Below are 16,310 nucleotides of genomic sequence, written 5' to 3' on the forward strand. Positions count from 1 at the left end.
TTGTATAAAATCATTTGAGTGTAATGCTTTAGCTGCAGGATAACTATAATTTTCCTTTTTAGAGATCCCCTCCACACATGTATTAAGGAATACAAAAAAATCTGTCAGCCATGGTTTAGCAGGGGGAAAAAAGTATAATTACCACATTAAAATCCTTAAAATAGCACCTACCCCTTCTTCCGCATTGAAACTTCCTTAATGTAAATTTGCAAATATTTTTCATTTCACAAGTCTAACCACTGGAAACAAGATGTCTCCTACTTCAAAAAGTCCATTCTCAGTGTATGTGCACTGGAGGCGTCAGTTTTCCACATCGCACTTGTGTATGCCAAATACTGGACCAGGATTGGCTCTCAAACGATTTGTGATAGCACAAATCATGCTTATAGTCCCGTCTCTGACTCAAAAGTTAACAATCTTTCTCCAGAATCAACGTTCGCCTACATAATGTTGCTTTCATAAGTCATCCATGAGATAGAAGAGGTTGCATCACAATCAGTGAACATCTGGGCTAACAACAGAGGTAGTACATGAAGAGATAAAGAACTGTAATTGGTCAGCATAAGTTGCTTTTGTTCTCCTACAAGTTTCTGATGCTGGTAGAGATTGTTGATAGCGATGACAACATTAGTGAAGTAATGGATAGACTCTCAGTAATCTTCTCTCTTTCAGTAACAGTGCAGACCTTCTTTTCAGCTAGATTGGTACTCTATAAATGAATGAATATAAACACAGTGCACAATGGTAGTCTCCTATTCAGTAGCCATTAGACAAAATATTGTTAAGTACCCAGATTCAACTTAAATTCTCAAGTGAAAGAATAAACACAGTTACTGTAGGAAATACAATTAAGGCATGACAGTTCCTGATCATGCACCATTCTTGTGTCTGAAATCTAAATCCTGCTCTACAGTTATCGAAGCAGACCTATTTTCTCTATCATGGCGAGATCGCAGGAAAGACCATTCTTCCAAAAGCCTGCTCCTGTATGAGTTGGGATGATATACTTCCAGCATCAGTGGGTTCACCAGTAAAACTCCAGATAGCTGTTGGAGTCTGCATTTCCCTTGTAGCTTTCCTGCTGTCAGGCATTAATACCTCAGGCCTCACCCTATTTAAAACAATGTGTGCAACAAATGAAGAGTCAATAAGACTGTGTAGCCCACTAGAAAACCGCAAACAAAAATGTCAAGCGTGTTTCGGAGCAATTGTGAGAGAATATTATGTCAGACAAGCTCTAAATAATATCAAGCACGCAGAGACGCAATTAAAGGCTTGTGGCAGTATGCAGATTCTGAACATTCATCTGGGATCTTTTTGGGATGTGTGCCATTGTCTACTGGGTGCTTGGTCTGAGCTTGCCATTGTGAATAATCCTTCACCCACTGATCCAGGACGATTCATCATCAATCACTGCTCGCTGTCACAAGATCCTTTCTGTTTTCGCTCGGTATCCTCAGTGGTCGTGGCTGAGTAATAGTCACAAACGGCGATTGCTCTCTGGCTGGACCATTATTCTGCTACATTATTCTCTGGAGACTGAGCATCTCTATGTTGCAATATACACTGGCATGCATGTCAGGATTATGTCAGGATGTCAGGACGCTGTGAGGTTGGGTGCGAATGTACTGTATGATCACTTCTGATTTACTTCAGTAGCTTGCCTCGCTTGTCTGTGCTCGGTTTCAGCTCCGATCAGGGTGTATTCCTCCTCTGGCCTTTTGTACTTTTCTGCTTGGCATGTTTATTTAAGCTGCAGGTGAAGAAAAGCTCCCAGCCCCACATTTATAGTTTTTTGATGAGGATCAAACAAAACACTTGCTGTCACCAAAGGCACCTTTTGGTCTTGATAAACACAGATGACAGGAATGGACTTTATATCGGAGTTGTAAACATTAAATCTGCACTCAGGCAGTATATTCTGAACCTCTAGCTGTTTTATCTCAAACACAGTGATTACCATCTGTGATCTGTGTTTTTTTCTGGTTTATAGTCATGTATTGACTTTTTCATGTCCTGTTGTCCCCCATACAGCTCGTCTGAGAAGTCCCTGCCTTGGAGGACTGCAGGTATGTCAATACACACACTTAATTGTTGGATAGCTATCCCTCTTCTTAACAAAAACCCATGTGCACTGTATAATAGAGATTTCCCAAGTTTATTGTGAAAGTTTATTCTAAAACTGTAAAATACCCTGCGTATATTACACACATATCTTTTTAACAACCACATCTAAGAGATCATTGCAGGAAATGTATATACGTATATACTCCGAGTGTGCGTGTGTGTGTGTGTGTGTGTGTGTGTGTGTGTGTGTGTGTGTGTGTGTGTGTGTGTGTACTTAATATATCAGCATCAGTCCCAAAACTCTAGTATCGGTCCAGCTCTGGTGTATATGCACTCCCTAACCTGAAATAAACTTCAAAACAGTATTTATCACAACAGCAATACTACTAACTCAATAGAGGTTTATTGCAACATGATGGGTCACAAGGCCACCTACTTAGACTTATTTTCTCACTACACTGTCTGATGCAACCTGTGGCTCTGTATCTTCTGTTTACGGCTAGCTTACTTTAGGGATTCAACTAACAATTACAAGTTTTAATTGCTTTTGTCAGGTATATTTCACTTTGTGAGACAAACCTTGTTAATTACAGTATACCTAGAATCAATGGTATTGTAAAGAAGAGAAAAATTACTAGGAGGAACATCCACGCAACAGATTGTAATATTAAATTATATCAAGAGGCAACATTCATACTACAGGTTTATCCGTCAGTGTGATAAGAGTCCAAAAAATATCACACATTGGTGTTTTTCTGTTGGTCCTGTCACTCATACTATTGAGCACATACTCATAAGAAGTTGATCTCATCATCATGTTGATTATTTACATTATTGTTTAATCTGCAAATTGTTTTTATGATGAATCAAGTAATCATTTAGTCTATAGAATGTCAAAAATTGTGAAAAATGGCCATCACAAATCCCCAGAGTCCACAGTGACATATTCAAATTGCTTCTTTTTTCAACCAACAGTCCATAACTCAAAGACATTTCATGTACAATCATAAATGACAAAGAAAACCAGCAAATCCTTACATTTAAGTAGCTAATGTTTGATATTTTTGCCCCAAAAATGAGTCAAATGATTAATCAATTATCAAAAGAGTCGCAAAAGGTTCTTTCAATTGACTTATCAACTAAAAGATTAATCTACTAATTGTAGCAACTCTAGCTTACATTCACAAAGTGTATATTAATTTCTGGTCCTGTTTGACTCTAATTTAGACCTATAGTCAGTGGTCAATAACCACCATAAATACCCATCTGCTTACATATTCTTGCTTTATCTTATGAGGTCCAACTGTCCTAGACAGTTCTGTTGAATAATACAGTGATAAAAAAGTGACATGTGGAACATAAGTAAGGCTTAACTGTTCAGCCAAGTGCTTTTGAATTATTCTTTAATATCAACATTAGAGACTGTGTGTGTATCTTTCTTTACTGGCTTGATTAAGTGTGTGTTTGTGTGTGTATGTGTTGTGCAGACATGTTTTACATTTCCACAGTAATCATTGCTAATGCGAGCCTCTTCAACCAAGCTTACATTAATGGGCAGCCTGAGGCGTATTCTTGTTTTAATATTTATCTAAGCTGTTTCAGCCCACTCTCACACACACAACAGCATCAGTGATGGGGAGCGGAAGGATCCCTCTCAGACCCCTTTAGTCTCTGTTTGTTTAGTCCACATCCTTGGAAGGATCTTCAGCAGAAAACAGATAATGAATTGAGTATACTAATGTATTTCATGGCTTATTAATTGCAAAGAGGAACTTGGCGAATTTCACCCATGGTCATTAATCTTTTATTGTCGATCCCGTCAGAAGAGCCCATGGGGGGCTACAGTTGTACATATGCACTGGGAATATTAATACTACACGCGTTTCTCACTTGCGGCCCACTCCCCATTTCCTCGCTGAATACATTTCATTAGGGTTTGAACAGAGCCGGGGACTAATCACAATCACTGTTTTGCTTGGTATTGATTTCTCATTGTGCTGTAGATGATAAATGTTCATCAAACGTGGTAATGTACTTTTTTCCAATCTAAATGAATTAAAGTTTAGATGTGTGGCACAGAGTGTAATGGGCCGAGTTTGTCTGGGAGGCCTCGTGGGCCAGTGCCTGTCTCCACTGTCTGAGAGTTTGGGATAGAAGTGTTACTGTGGAAACGAGCCTTTTAGCCCCAGGAAATGTCAATGCAGTCACACCTCGTGTCCACTGAGAGTAGACAACAAACACGTCAGGATGAAAGCTGTCTCTGTTTCTGTACCCTGTCTCTTTTTGTTTAGCTGTTTTGTTCTTTTTAAGACATGACAGTTGAACATGTCAGCATCATGCTCAAAAACAGGAACTGTGTCATTTTTAACAGCCACCACTGTGGCAATCAGCATACTGAGGATTTGTGTAAATCCCTCTTTTTATACAGGTGATGTGAGTGACAAGACTCTGCTATCTCTTCAACATGTTTAAAGAGCAATTTGTAGGTTGAATTCCTCACTGCATTTATTGTGAAGGTGCAATGAAAATGCTGTTTTACCAAGTGATTTGATTTTATATGTTGTTATATGTAACAAGACATCATAGCAAAAATTCAAAGAAAAAGTAGCCAGCCACTAGTACTTTGGTTTGTCTAATATGTGATTGCAATTTTTGCCACGCATACTGTAGCATCCCATCCACTGCTTCTCCTCACAACAGAGCTCTATTTCTCTGTACTCCTTCTTAGCAAGGGTAATAGTTAGTAGTAATAGTCATAGTTATAAGGATGTGGCCCTTTATATGCTTTTAAATATGTATTTTAATCCTCACCAGTCTGATAATTAGCATTAAAATACAATTTTTTTGCTAATTAAGTTTGCCACACTCCATTATGTGACGTCCAGTGTCAAAATGTTAAGGGTGGACACGAAAACAAAAATGATTCCAGATGTCACTGTAGTCCTTTCTGGCATGTCTTGCCACTTGGCAGCCATTTTGGCAATGTCCCCAGGCAGTTATTATGCACTAAAGAAGACCAGCCCCCTATCTAAATAAATAGGGATAGAGCCATAACTTCACTTTCATTGGTCACCTGGACCTATCAATAAAATAACTAATAATCTAATCAAAACAGGCTTATAAAGTTTAAACTTTGCTCCAAAACAAATTTTAAAAACACCTTTTCAAACAAGATATACTTTCTTCTTCACATGCGCATAGTTTCACAACACTAACTCCTTTTAAGGCTCAATCCAGAGTGTCGTGACCTGACACCGTCAGCTCATCCCACCAGAGCACTTAAACAACTGGGACTTTAATGTCTATGTTTGAATAACCTTGGCTTTCTTGGTAATCCTGTGCATTAGCGTGATATCCTCCTCTTCCATCTGCAGCCACACCAAATCAGTTGAAACTGTTGTGAATTTCAATTGTGCGCTCGTGTCAGTGGAACAACACGACTAGCAGATACAGTATGTTTGTCTCTTTTATAACAACTCTGCTGTAGTAATGTAGAGATTGCAGGGATATAATTTTGGAAATCAATGTAATTTTCCAACTCTTTAATTAAATGAGAGAAACAACCTAAAGGTTGCTCTTTAAATCCAGTACAACACCTTTAAAACAGCCTGTGAAGAAAATAGGATTCAAATTCTTCTGAGATGCAGACAGTTGTATGCTGCTGGACTGTGTAAACTGCGCATTATTATTATATATTAATAATAGACAAGAGAGTAGATGGATACAGGGTGCTTAGACAACTGGGGTACTGAAGCAAATAAGTGTAAAATTAAGTTTTAAATTTCAGCGCTTTGTGAGAACAGACAACTCTGCTCTTCAGTGTCTGTAGGAAAACAAAATACTCAGAGGTGGTGTTGTGTGTTAAAATAACAGCATTAAATTATTACATATAAGAGAGCTAATTGTGAATGCCAAAAACCCTGCTGCCATACATGGATATTTGAAGCCAGTAATGTTTCATCTTGTGAAGAAAAGGGGCTTCTGTCTTTCTTGCTGTCTCCCTCTCTTCCTGCTCCTCCTCTGTTCTGGCTTTTTGGCATCTCATTCATCAAACAGGGTCAAGGCTCAGTATAAAAACCCTGTGGTCCGAAACGACACGCTGTGTGCCAGACACGGAGTCACTGCCAGGATGGAAGGAGACAAAAGACTTGTTCAGTCATGTCATTGCTTAGGTTTAAAGGACGTGTAAATGCTTCTTGATGTTATAGAACTGTCTTGTTGTTTTACTGTAAATACTCAGTAGAATGTCAAATCCCTCGTTTCACCCTCTGAGCTTTCTCTCTATATGTTCGGGCCTGTCGCAGGGTGCGTCCCCTGCAAACTGTTAAAAAACACCCCCAGGTGGCATGATCCCTCCAGATGGTTTCATATGATATTTTGTACAGTGTCCCATAGTTATTTGTCTGTAGGCCTGTTGATCTGTTGAGGCAGGAAGGATTGGACCAGATTCAGACTCTCTCTAGCATGAACGAAAAGCTGTTCAATAGCCTATCTTTCTTAACTATGCAGTTTTCAGACTTCCGTCACGATTTACAAAAGTGTAATTAAGTCTCAGCTGTAATGCTTTGGTTTCATTAGCTACATTTTAAATGAATTGATTTCGTAAATAAATAAAATCACATTGAAAAATGTTGTGAATCCTTCAAAAAGATCATGATGCTTCTCACAAATTAATTCCTGTCCAACAATATATATATAAACTTCCATATGAAATAAAATGGAAACATCAGCCACATTTCTATCATAGCTATCATAGCTATTAATAATCACCCTAAGTGCCCTTGACGCAAAAGCTCATACATGTCATCCACATTTGGTTGTGAAATGCAAAAATTAGGATTTGGTGTAGAGACCTGATCCATATATAAATACAAATGGAGTTAGATTGAGTCCAAATGTTGAAACAAGGGCCCGAATTTATGATTCATGGTTAATATTTTTTTAATCAGGAGGGACTTATTCAAGTGAAATAGAATTATTTTGACATGCACAACAAGATGTGAATAGTCTTTGGCGATTAGACCCCATCGTGACATCATCGTATTTTAGGGGGGTGATGAAACAGTGTGTGGTATAGGATACTCCCCGGATGAAGACTGGCAAGTGGTGGAGTTAGAGGCTGACAGTAGTGGAGTTGGAGGCTGGCAGTAGTGGAGTTGGTTGGAAATCTGAATTGATTTGAAAGGAGCTAGCTTGTGGGGAGCTCAGACCTGGGGCACATGAGGTAAATGGGATAGACTAGGGTTGCAACAATTGCAGCAGAGAGGAGAACAGATTTAAAATTTGGCAGCAACAGCATGGTTGGCTTGAGAAGATCGAGGAATATTTGGTTGGTTAAAAGCCCATACGCAGCTGATTCTGACAGAAAAGGAAGAAGAGGGAGGGAGAGAAATGTGGATGATGAGCAGCATTAAGACTGACACACACACACTGCTCCATGTGTGTAGTGTGATGGCTTGTATGTTGAATTACAAATCACAGCACTTTTGAAAGTGACACAGTTGGCAAAAAGTGAGAATTTTTGATACTGACTAGATTTTTTTAAGGTCAATGTGTATTCTAGCAATATGACTCAAGACCTGCTTGAGTCCCATCTGTAAACAGGCCACCACTGTTAAATCTTCAGAGGAGGGAGTGCAAGGTGCCAGGTTGTCAGACACATTAGTCCGATGTGTCAACGGGTTTATTCAACAGGTCAGCTCAGGCAACAAAGCGGCTTCTTCACGGGGTTCAGCTTTCATTCTCACACCAGCTAACCAGGCAGGATTCGTCAGACCCTGGCTGCCAATGTTTGCCTCCCTGTCCCCCCTGCCGCTTGCTGCCTATTGTTCTAGTGATTGCGGAGTAACCCATTGACACTGGTCACGCTTAACTAGATTGTGATTATGAGTGAACAATGTGCACAGAGACATTAGGAGGCTAATTCCAGCTCTTGTTTGCCACACTGGTTGTTGTCGTGCATGAAGAGAGGGGGAGTGGTGACGGGAAATGTTGAAAGCAGTGAAACTATTTGGAGCATGACTGTATACACTGTTGAAGTGACGTGCTTCACAATTTAGCCTTCCCGAATTAGTATGGTAGTAAAATTTAATGACTCCCAACTGTACACAAACATGAAACTAATGTTGCAGAAATCATTGTCTGTTATCGTTTCCTCTCAACTCAAAACATTATTGACTGCTTTAATGACTATTGTAATCTTTCCATCCAAAGCCAAAACTATATAATTGTTTCAGACTTAAACCTCTTCCTCTGTGACTGACTCCCTGATCTGCTCTGTCTTCCCAGATGCCTCTGCCTCAGGGGACGCCAAGTCTCGGGTGACTGACAGCTCCCAGTCGCCCAGCTACCGCATCAAGACTGAGTCAGAGCAGGTGTCTCTGTACTCCCCGGAGCAGTCCTCCCTCCATGAAAGTGAGGGTCTGTTATTACCTTCTCTCCATCTTCTGCAGCCCTCTTTTCTTTCAGTCACTTCTTCATTTTCTGCGAATCCTCAGCTACAAATTGTTTCCTGTTACTTCTCTTTTGATGATGCAGAGCACTGTTTTGTCTCGCACCTTTGCCTTGATACTCTGAGTGTCACTGCTTACAACTGATTCATCATCACAGCTTATGAAGGCTGAATTATGTACCAAGGCACACTGAATTATAGGATGGGAGAACATTTCTCCCCCTCCTGTGCCGTTTGTCATTAGTAATCCTGTCTAGGTAAAGGTCGTGTCTATTATGAAACCATTTATGATGTCTCTGTCTCCCTCCCCTCTCTCCTCTATCTCTCTGCATTTTCTGTCATGCTCTCTCTCTCAGGGTCCGCGGGGAATTCACGTAGCTCCACTCAGATGAACTCGTACTCGGACAGCGGCTACCAGGATGCCAGCAGCGGCTACCACAGCAGCCAGAATCTGGGCAAGGCTGAGCTGAGGATGCAGCACTCCTTCCCCGGTGCTGGCACTGGTACCCTAGTGAGGAATGCCAGGGCCGAGGGCCAGGCTTCAGCCCAGGTACTGCCAGCAACTGCACATACAACATATTGCTGTTGTCAGGCACAAAAAATATCGGTGAAGACTTATCTTTGGATATACACAGCGTTTTTTAATTAACCAGTCTTTTCACGGTGTTCAAGGGCTCCGAAAGTTTAATTACATAACTGATTCTAATCTTTTAATTCATGACAACAAAATAGAAATGCTTTTGCATGTGTTTCTGTGAAGGTAGCAATGTAACACTTAAAGGCACAGAAGGTAAACAGTATACTGAGACACAATCATGCTTCATACAGCGTTGCACACACACACCACTGAGAAACCAAATGGCACTATCACACACAACAGAGAGGGGTGGAAAAGAGAAAATAAATATGGCCCAGAGTACAGTCATGCCCTGTAATGAATTGGTTTGTGTAATGCTGTGCTGTTTAGCATTTAATTGTCATTGCAGAAGTAAATTTATAGCAGGGAGTTAAACATGTTTTTATAGCTCCTTAAGGACTGAAGTAACAAATGCATGAAGACATATTGTTTTCTCTCTGACTCGCAGGTTCCAGCAGTGACAACAGCAGTGCCTGGCCGTGCTATGCGGAGGGTCAGCTCAGTGCCTTCTCGCTCTCACTCGCCAGCCTACACTAGCAGTATGTCCCCCTCCCGCGGCTCCCTGCGTACCTCAGTTGGCAGTGCCTACGGCTCCCCCATCGTAACCGAACCCAAACCCCTCTCCAGCATCTTCTCCACAACCTTGCCCTCAGCCCAGCGCAGCAGTAGCACCGGCGGCGGTGGCAGCGGCTCGCCCTACACCACGCAGAAAAACTCCCCTGCTGCACTGCGACGCATGGGCTCCACGAACTCGCGATCGGGCAGTGCCAGCCGCACAACCTCGCCCTATCAGGCCTCTGCAGGTTCAACATCAGGCCGCATGGGCTCGCCTCTGACGATGGTGGACGGGGTCAACCCCCCGCTGACCAAGCAGCCGAGTCACTCGTCGTCTCCGGTCAGGGCCACTATGACCGCCGTGCCCCAGCACTACAGCTCCACTCTGCCTCGCTCCATGCTCCACAACACCGACCCCTATGGACCCCAGAGTTACGACATTTACGAGAGGATGACGCGACCTGACAGCCTCACAGGTGCTCAGACGCATACACACACACTGACATTTATATTGTATTAGCTGAACAGCCTGCTCTAACTCACTTAGAGTAACTAGTTTCAAATGTCTGTATATCTGTGCTCAAGTGTTTTATATAAAAAGATCTAAGGGCAAGAGTGAAAATACCCTCTGTCAAATCAGGAAGAGGCAAAGAGTACAGTACATAGTGATTTCCTCTTTATTTTGCCCCGATATCCCTTCTTTTCCTCTGGCGCATAGCTGTGTGAATCACTGTGTCATTGTGTGTTTGTGTGCTAACTTCCAAAATGAATAAAAGGGCATACAGTACATAGAGATAAAGTGCTTCAACATAGTCAGAATTTCTTTTCCTTTGAAATAATGTAATATGCAAGATATAATGTAATTAACAGATTTTAAAAGGGGTATTTTGTGTTTCCTGTATGTAAACCTCAAGTAATTCAGTGAAGGCTGTAACATTATTGCTTTTCGTACATTCTTGTGATTTCCTTGAGTAGAGGATTTGTAGTGCAGGCTGTAAATATTTGGACAGTGATACATTGATACTTTTATAGGCTTGCCGTTGGCTCTGTGCTCAGTATACTGAACCTGAACATAAACAATAACTGTGAGGTCAGCTGTTGTCTTGGAGTTTAGCCAAGCCATCGTTCCCGCAAGAGGACAAATATTAGCTCAAAGATGATATCAGACTGCTGGTCATTGTTTTGTTGTTGACAATAGAGTTGGAAACAACAATCTAGTAGCCCTTAGCTAGTATGTGGCCATGAAAAGACATTCCTCACATGTTTGAACATTTTGTACACGTCACACAAAGACCAGCAAAACATAAGGTTCATATATGTGCACATGCCCATTAGGTTAATTTTATATTTTTGTCTCTGAAACATTGTGAGCCTGCATACAGTTAGCTTCGAGAGTAACTTAACACCAGCCTGGAAAGCAGTGTTTCACCACCCTCTCTGGTACTCTGTTGCACCTCTAACCACACCCAACAGTGTGGTTAGCAGTACATTTTTACATCGCTCTGGTGAGAAGACGTGAAAAGTTAAACCACTGGAAGTAAAAAAAAAAAACAAGATTTCCTGCTGCTGTTAAGTTACTCTTTAATTTGAGCAAGTTCAACCAAAAGTATTGGTTAATGTTAAATTCTTATGTGAAAAGGTTTAATAAGTTTTAACTTAATACAAAAGGAGGTGTCTCTATGCACTGAAATAGAAGGTAGAAGAAAACATTTCCACACATAATGGATTTCCTTCAAGCTTCACTATTTTCATAGGTGCCTTATCAAGGTTATATCTTTGGCACTCACCAAGGAAAAAAGAAGTGTGTGTGTGTGTGTGTGTGTGTGTGTGTGTGTGTGTGTGTGTGTGTGTGTGTGTGTGTGTGTGTGTAAATTCTTCAGAATTATTGAGGTGAGTTGATATCAGGAAGATGGTAATTGGAGAGCGTGCCTGCCTAAACTAGCCTGTATGTCATTCTTTTAGGAGAGGTAAAGAGGCAAAAAACAAACACTGGCTATTTCTAGCCAAACATTTATCTTGTCCCAAATCTGGAGCCAACCAATTTTTCCACACAGCAAAAAGGAAGAGGCCAGCCTGTGCTGATTCATGCTCAGCCCTCATGTTTTAAGGTATCTCCTGTAGATAAGGATGTAGCTTTGACAAATAATAAAAACCACAGTTCATATTTCAGTAAGACGTGAACGCTTTTCAGCGGGAGAAGGACATGAAAGAAGTGTTTTGTAAGTGCTCCAAGCCGAGGTCCATTTTTGTTTTCCTCCAAAGGTAAAAGAAGCATTTTTTAGCAAATCACTATATTATTGTTCCAAGGTTAATAGACTGTTGTCTGCTTGACTTCATGCTGCCTGGGGATATCCTCAGATGCCCTGGTTGATGATGACGTTCAAGGTGAACATTTTTGGTTGTTTGTGACATCGGTTTCCCATCATCCTCAGTGCTCTGTGTTTGCATGTCGGTGCTGCATGTACACATCTCTTTTGTATTTGTTCTCGGTGAAATTGCCATCTCCAACAGCTTGCCATTGTAACCATTGCATGTAATTCATGTAATTCCAAAGCTATATTCATCTTTTGGTTTTAGCCCTATATAAATCAGACGGCTGATCAAATTTCTGTAAGGTTGCAATATCACAAGGTTGTGTGGCAGAGTTGATACTGAATCATCTTGGGCAATGCCTGCTCAGGCCTGTGAAAGTTGACCAATCAGAGCAGATTGGGCTTTTTGGCAGTGGGCGCCTTAAAGAGACAGGAGCTGAAACGGAGCTCCTGTAGTGAATAGAGATGCTTATTAATAGACAGTATGAGAAAAATAATGCGAGCATAATATTGGAAGATTAATACTAAATGTGGGTAAACTTTTAAGCAATAAAATCAAATAGACAATTTGAGCTACATATATTGGATTTAACAACAAACACACTGTATTTCATAAATTAGTTCTTGTGCTAGCAACTCGGACCCACAAACTCCCCATTCCTAAGCTGCTTTTCCACCAAAGCTCTTTTGGTATAGTACCCTTTGAACCCATATATAACCTGTGGTAAGTGTCTGTACTGAAACATAAGATCTGTTTTGCATTTCCATCAGTAACATTATTCTTAAATGAACTTTTCCGGCAGTTGGGAAACAACAAGGGAAATTGCTTCTAACTTTTGAGAAGCTGATGCATGTATTAACTTGCATATGCCTGAATGACATATACAAACTGGTAGCCTTTTTGTACCCTCTGTTTCATTCGCATTTACATCTCTAGTGGTACCACACACTTACCATGCACAGCACACACACGTAGTCGATTATTACAACAAGGAAACAAACTGTGGATCCGCTAAAATAACCGTTGTAATGTGTAATAAATTGAACTGAATTTACCTGGATTGTTGGTGGAAACAAGCTTTTAGTGTACTAAAGCGGGTTGGTACTTTTTTCAGATAGCTGTAGAGATTTGTTTCCCAGCCTTGTTGGCACAGGTCGCCTGTAACAGATATCAATCTGCTCTTTATTGGACCGTAGAAATCCCAACCATGATTAAATGACAGAGACTTTGTGACCCCTCGTTGCAAGAATTCCTCCTCTTTTGGGGACGCGTTACCCTTCTCTCAGGCGTTCATTTTCCACAGCATTTGCAGGTTCCTGTAAGTAGGCAGTTATGTCACAGTGCCATGAGTGATGGTGTCTCAAGCAGACACAAATGGGTTTTCAGTGTCTGTCCTCTGAGCAGAGACACCAGCCTAGTTCTCCTCTCTCTGGTAAAGCATCCCTCACACATCCTCCCTCTTCTCACCCCCTGCCCGCTCTCTCATATACACTTCAGTGAGGCCTTACCCCTAATATAGTAATTTGTCAGTGTTTGATGAGCCATGGTGGAAGGAAATGGGGTGATCACATGATCTGGCTCAATTGCAAGGATTTGGCAAACACCATCCGACAGCCTAACCTTGATATTGTTGCTGTCGGTGGCTTCCTGTCGGTATCTATCAGAAAATGTTATTTTGCCTCCACTACTCACCGCTCCTTTCCTCTTACATATTTTGTGTTTTCCTCTGTTTTCTTCTATCCCTTCATGTGTATTTACTGTCTTCACCTATCTCGTGCTCTTTTCTTTCCAATCCCTTCTTTGTTCCTACCTCCTACCTGGCTCCGCTCCTTGCACTGTCATTGGCAGGAAGTCTTACCTTCCCTTCGTTGCTGAAAAATGAAGACAAATTGTCTCTAATAATGTGCTCATTACGCCCCATGTCCATTTCAGAGCAGAGTTGGATGAAGAAAGAGCAAGGGGAAATGGCATACCTGCATGACAGCCAGTGGTAGTCTCAGCCACGGTACTCTCTGTTTATACAGCTATTCTCAATGATTTTGCTGGTGATCACGCCAGTTCTCCTGCTTGTTTGCAGAGGGTTCTTGAAAATGATTTTTGTTGAGGAACGCAGTCAGCTGCATCCATTTAAGTGTTTGTTTCTCCAGAGCAAGCACGCGCCAAGCCGCCACCGCCCTTCATCTAGCCTCTGCCAAGTGTAATCTGTTAAAGCCACGGTGAGAGGGCTGAGGGGGGAGAATTAAATGACTATAACGCACCAGGAATGTGGGCCATTCATCCTCCATAGACAGCAGTATGTTATTTCTCCCTGACAATTTGCAGATGCTTTTAGAAGTGACTGCAGACCCCTCTGTCAGGGGAGCAGAATACAGAAGGCAGACGGATTAGTCTTCTCTAAGGTTGTTTGAATGTTGCTACTTTCAGGAGTGGGGCTGCTGAGAGGTAGAGATATGCACTGAGGCTCCTGTGTCTGGTAGATTCTGTCCCTCGCGCTCGGTCACAGCTGTGCCAAAAAGCGCGGTTCATGTGGCCAGGCTTTACACGGGATGAGAAGTCTCTGGTGGTCCTTGGCTGCCTCATTAACCTTCCTTTCATTCTCATCCTTTCTTTTTCCTCCCCCTCTTATATTCTCTCCTGCTTTCTTCTCCGTTGCTCCCGCCTTTCCTTATGTCTCCCCAATACCTCCCCTCTCTTCTTTTTAAACCTTTGAACAAGAGAAGCTGAACTGATTTCATGCCAAGCTGCTGCTAGTGGCTATTGTGTGCACTGCCACAGAGGCTGAAACCCTTCCTGGGCTTTTGAGTGTGGCACTACAGCAGCAGCATTATTCAGTTTTGCTCGGTTTTTACTCCCTATCCTGCACTACAGCACGACTGCCATTTCACAGTACTTGTTTATATGTAGTTCATATTTAAGTTCCTTTGTGCCTCAAAGCTATTTGGGTATTTAATACAGTCCATTGATAAGTTTAATATTGTGAACCTGCAGTTTATATTGCAGCTAAAATGGTTCATTTAGCGAAAAGCCACAAGAGAACACGCTAAAAGCTAAGAGATGTTTGCCCTGGAGTGCCCGAAACCCTCTAAGCTGCTCTAAAAGCATTGCATTAAGTGGCTCATTGCTTTTATTAAAACGGTGTTGAAAAACAATTTCTTTTGAATGGTTAATTGAAATGACTGGTTTCCCCACCAAGCAACCACCAAGTCTGCGACTATGGAGAAAAAACCTGGTAGCCACTGTGGAATGGGATTGATGTTCAGCCCAGGAATTAAACAATGCAGGGTGGCCTATTGAAGTAGGGTGGTTGGGAGGGGGAGGTGAAGTGCTGTTGTCAGGGGACAACCTGTTGCATAGTCAAAGTAAAGAACAGATTTGGTAATTAAGACACAACCACAAAAAAACAAAAAATCTCAGTCCTTTTTTTTTTACTCGCATAGATACAAGCCACATGAAAACACCAGATTTTTCATCAAGATCCATGCATTATTCCCTGTGAATTTAACAAAAATGTTGAAAAACGCCCAATGATTGATCCGTCCCTTTATCCAGAATCTGCACCAAAAGTTAGGTGGTTCTATTCTGGGCCCAGACCCATCCGCCATCCATGTTTCCTGGAAATCCAATCGGTAGTTTTTGTGAAATCCTTATGACAAACCAACTGACAGACACAGGTGAAAAGTGGGGGGGGAGCTGCAATGACTGGCCTCTGTTTACAACTCAGTTTGTTTAAACAGACAGCTGCTGATAAAATAAAAATTCAAGGAAACTTTTATTTGTTTTATAAGTTTAACTTAAGTTAGTATTTAGAAAACGCTTCTTCGCATTGAATAGCTAGCATTTGAACTAATCACAAATAAAGCTCAACAGAACACACAATAAAATATCATGCCAGATAAAATCCCAGAGGAATGTAAAAACTACTAAAAGAAACATTATGAGAGCCCATTTATTAGTAACAATTTAAGTACGATCAAAAGCCAACAGAAGGGGTGGGTCTTGAGCTGTGATCTGAGCATGCAGATCTGATGTAGTCGACAGATTGTTCCACAGACTGATAATAGACAGATTATTAATGATAATCTAATGTAGTTTACCTGATGAGGAATAATTGTTGTGTAACTATGGGTGGTATGCACCTGCCAGAGCTCACCTCTGACAGTGAAATTCTTCTGGCAGCACATCTTCTAACAAGATGTGTCAGAACACTGTTTTTTTCTTTAGTTGCTGTCTATATGCTCTCCTGAACGGGGTATTAACCACATGAACGAACTGAAAACAATAAGCAAT

The 16,310-nt window shown here is 41.3% G+C and overlaps 1 protein-coding gene across 5 annotated transcripts in view; it reads left to right on the forward strand.

Annotated features, from left to right (window-relative positions):
• The window catches only part of pkp4 (plakophilin 4), a 93,421-nt gene that overhangs the window by 44,193 nt on the left and 32,918 nt on the right, over nt 1-16,310 (forward strand). For 2 of the 5 annotated variants that reach the window (XM_084361865.1, XM_084361868.1), the window contains 5 exons: nt 2,035-2,069; nt 8,356-8,487; nt 8,875-9,068; nt 9,604-10,186; nt 12,069-12,095. In XM_084361865.1, coding sequence (XP_084217991.1) covers nt 2,035-2,069; nt 8,356-8,487; nt 8,875-9,068; nt 9,604-10,186; nt 12,069-12,095 — 971 coding nt within the window. The remainder of the gene's footprint in view (nt 1-2,034; nt 2,070-8,355; nt 8,488-8,874; nt 9,069-9,603; nt 10,187-12,068; nt 12,096-16,310) is intronic. The other 3 variants (XM_084361866.1, XM_084361867.1, XM_084361869.1) reach the window with 3 other exon arrangements.

The sequence above is a fragment of the Pagrus pagrus genome (genome assembly GCF_965226575.1).
Source record: "Pagrus pagrus genome assembly, chromosome: 9".
Lineage (NCBI taxonomy): Eukaryota > Metazoa > Chordata > Actinopteri > Spariformes > Sparidae > Pagrus > Pagrus pagrus.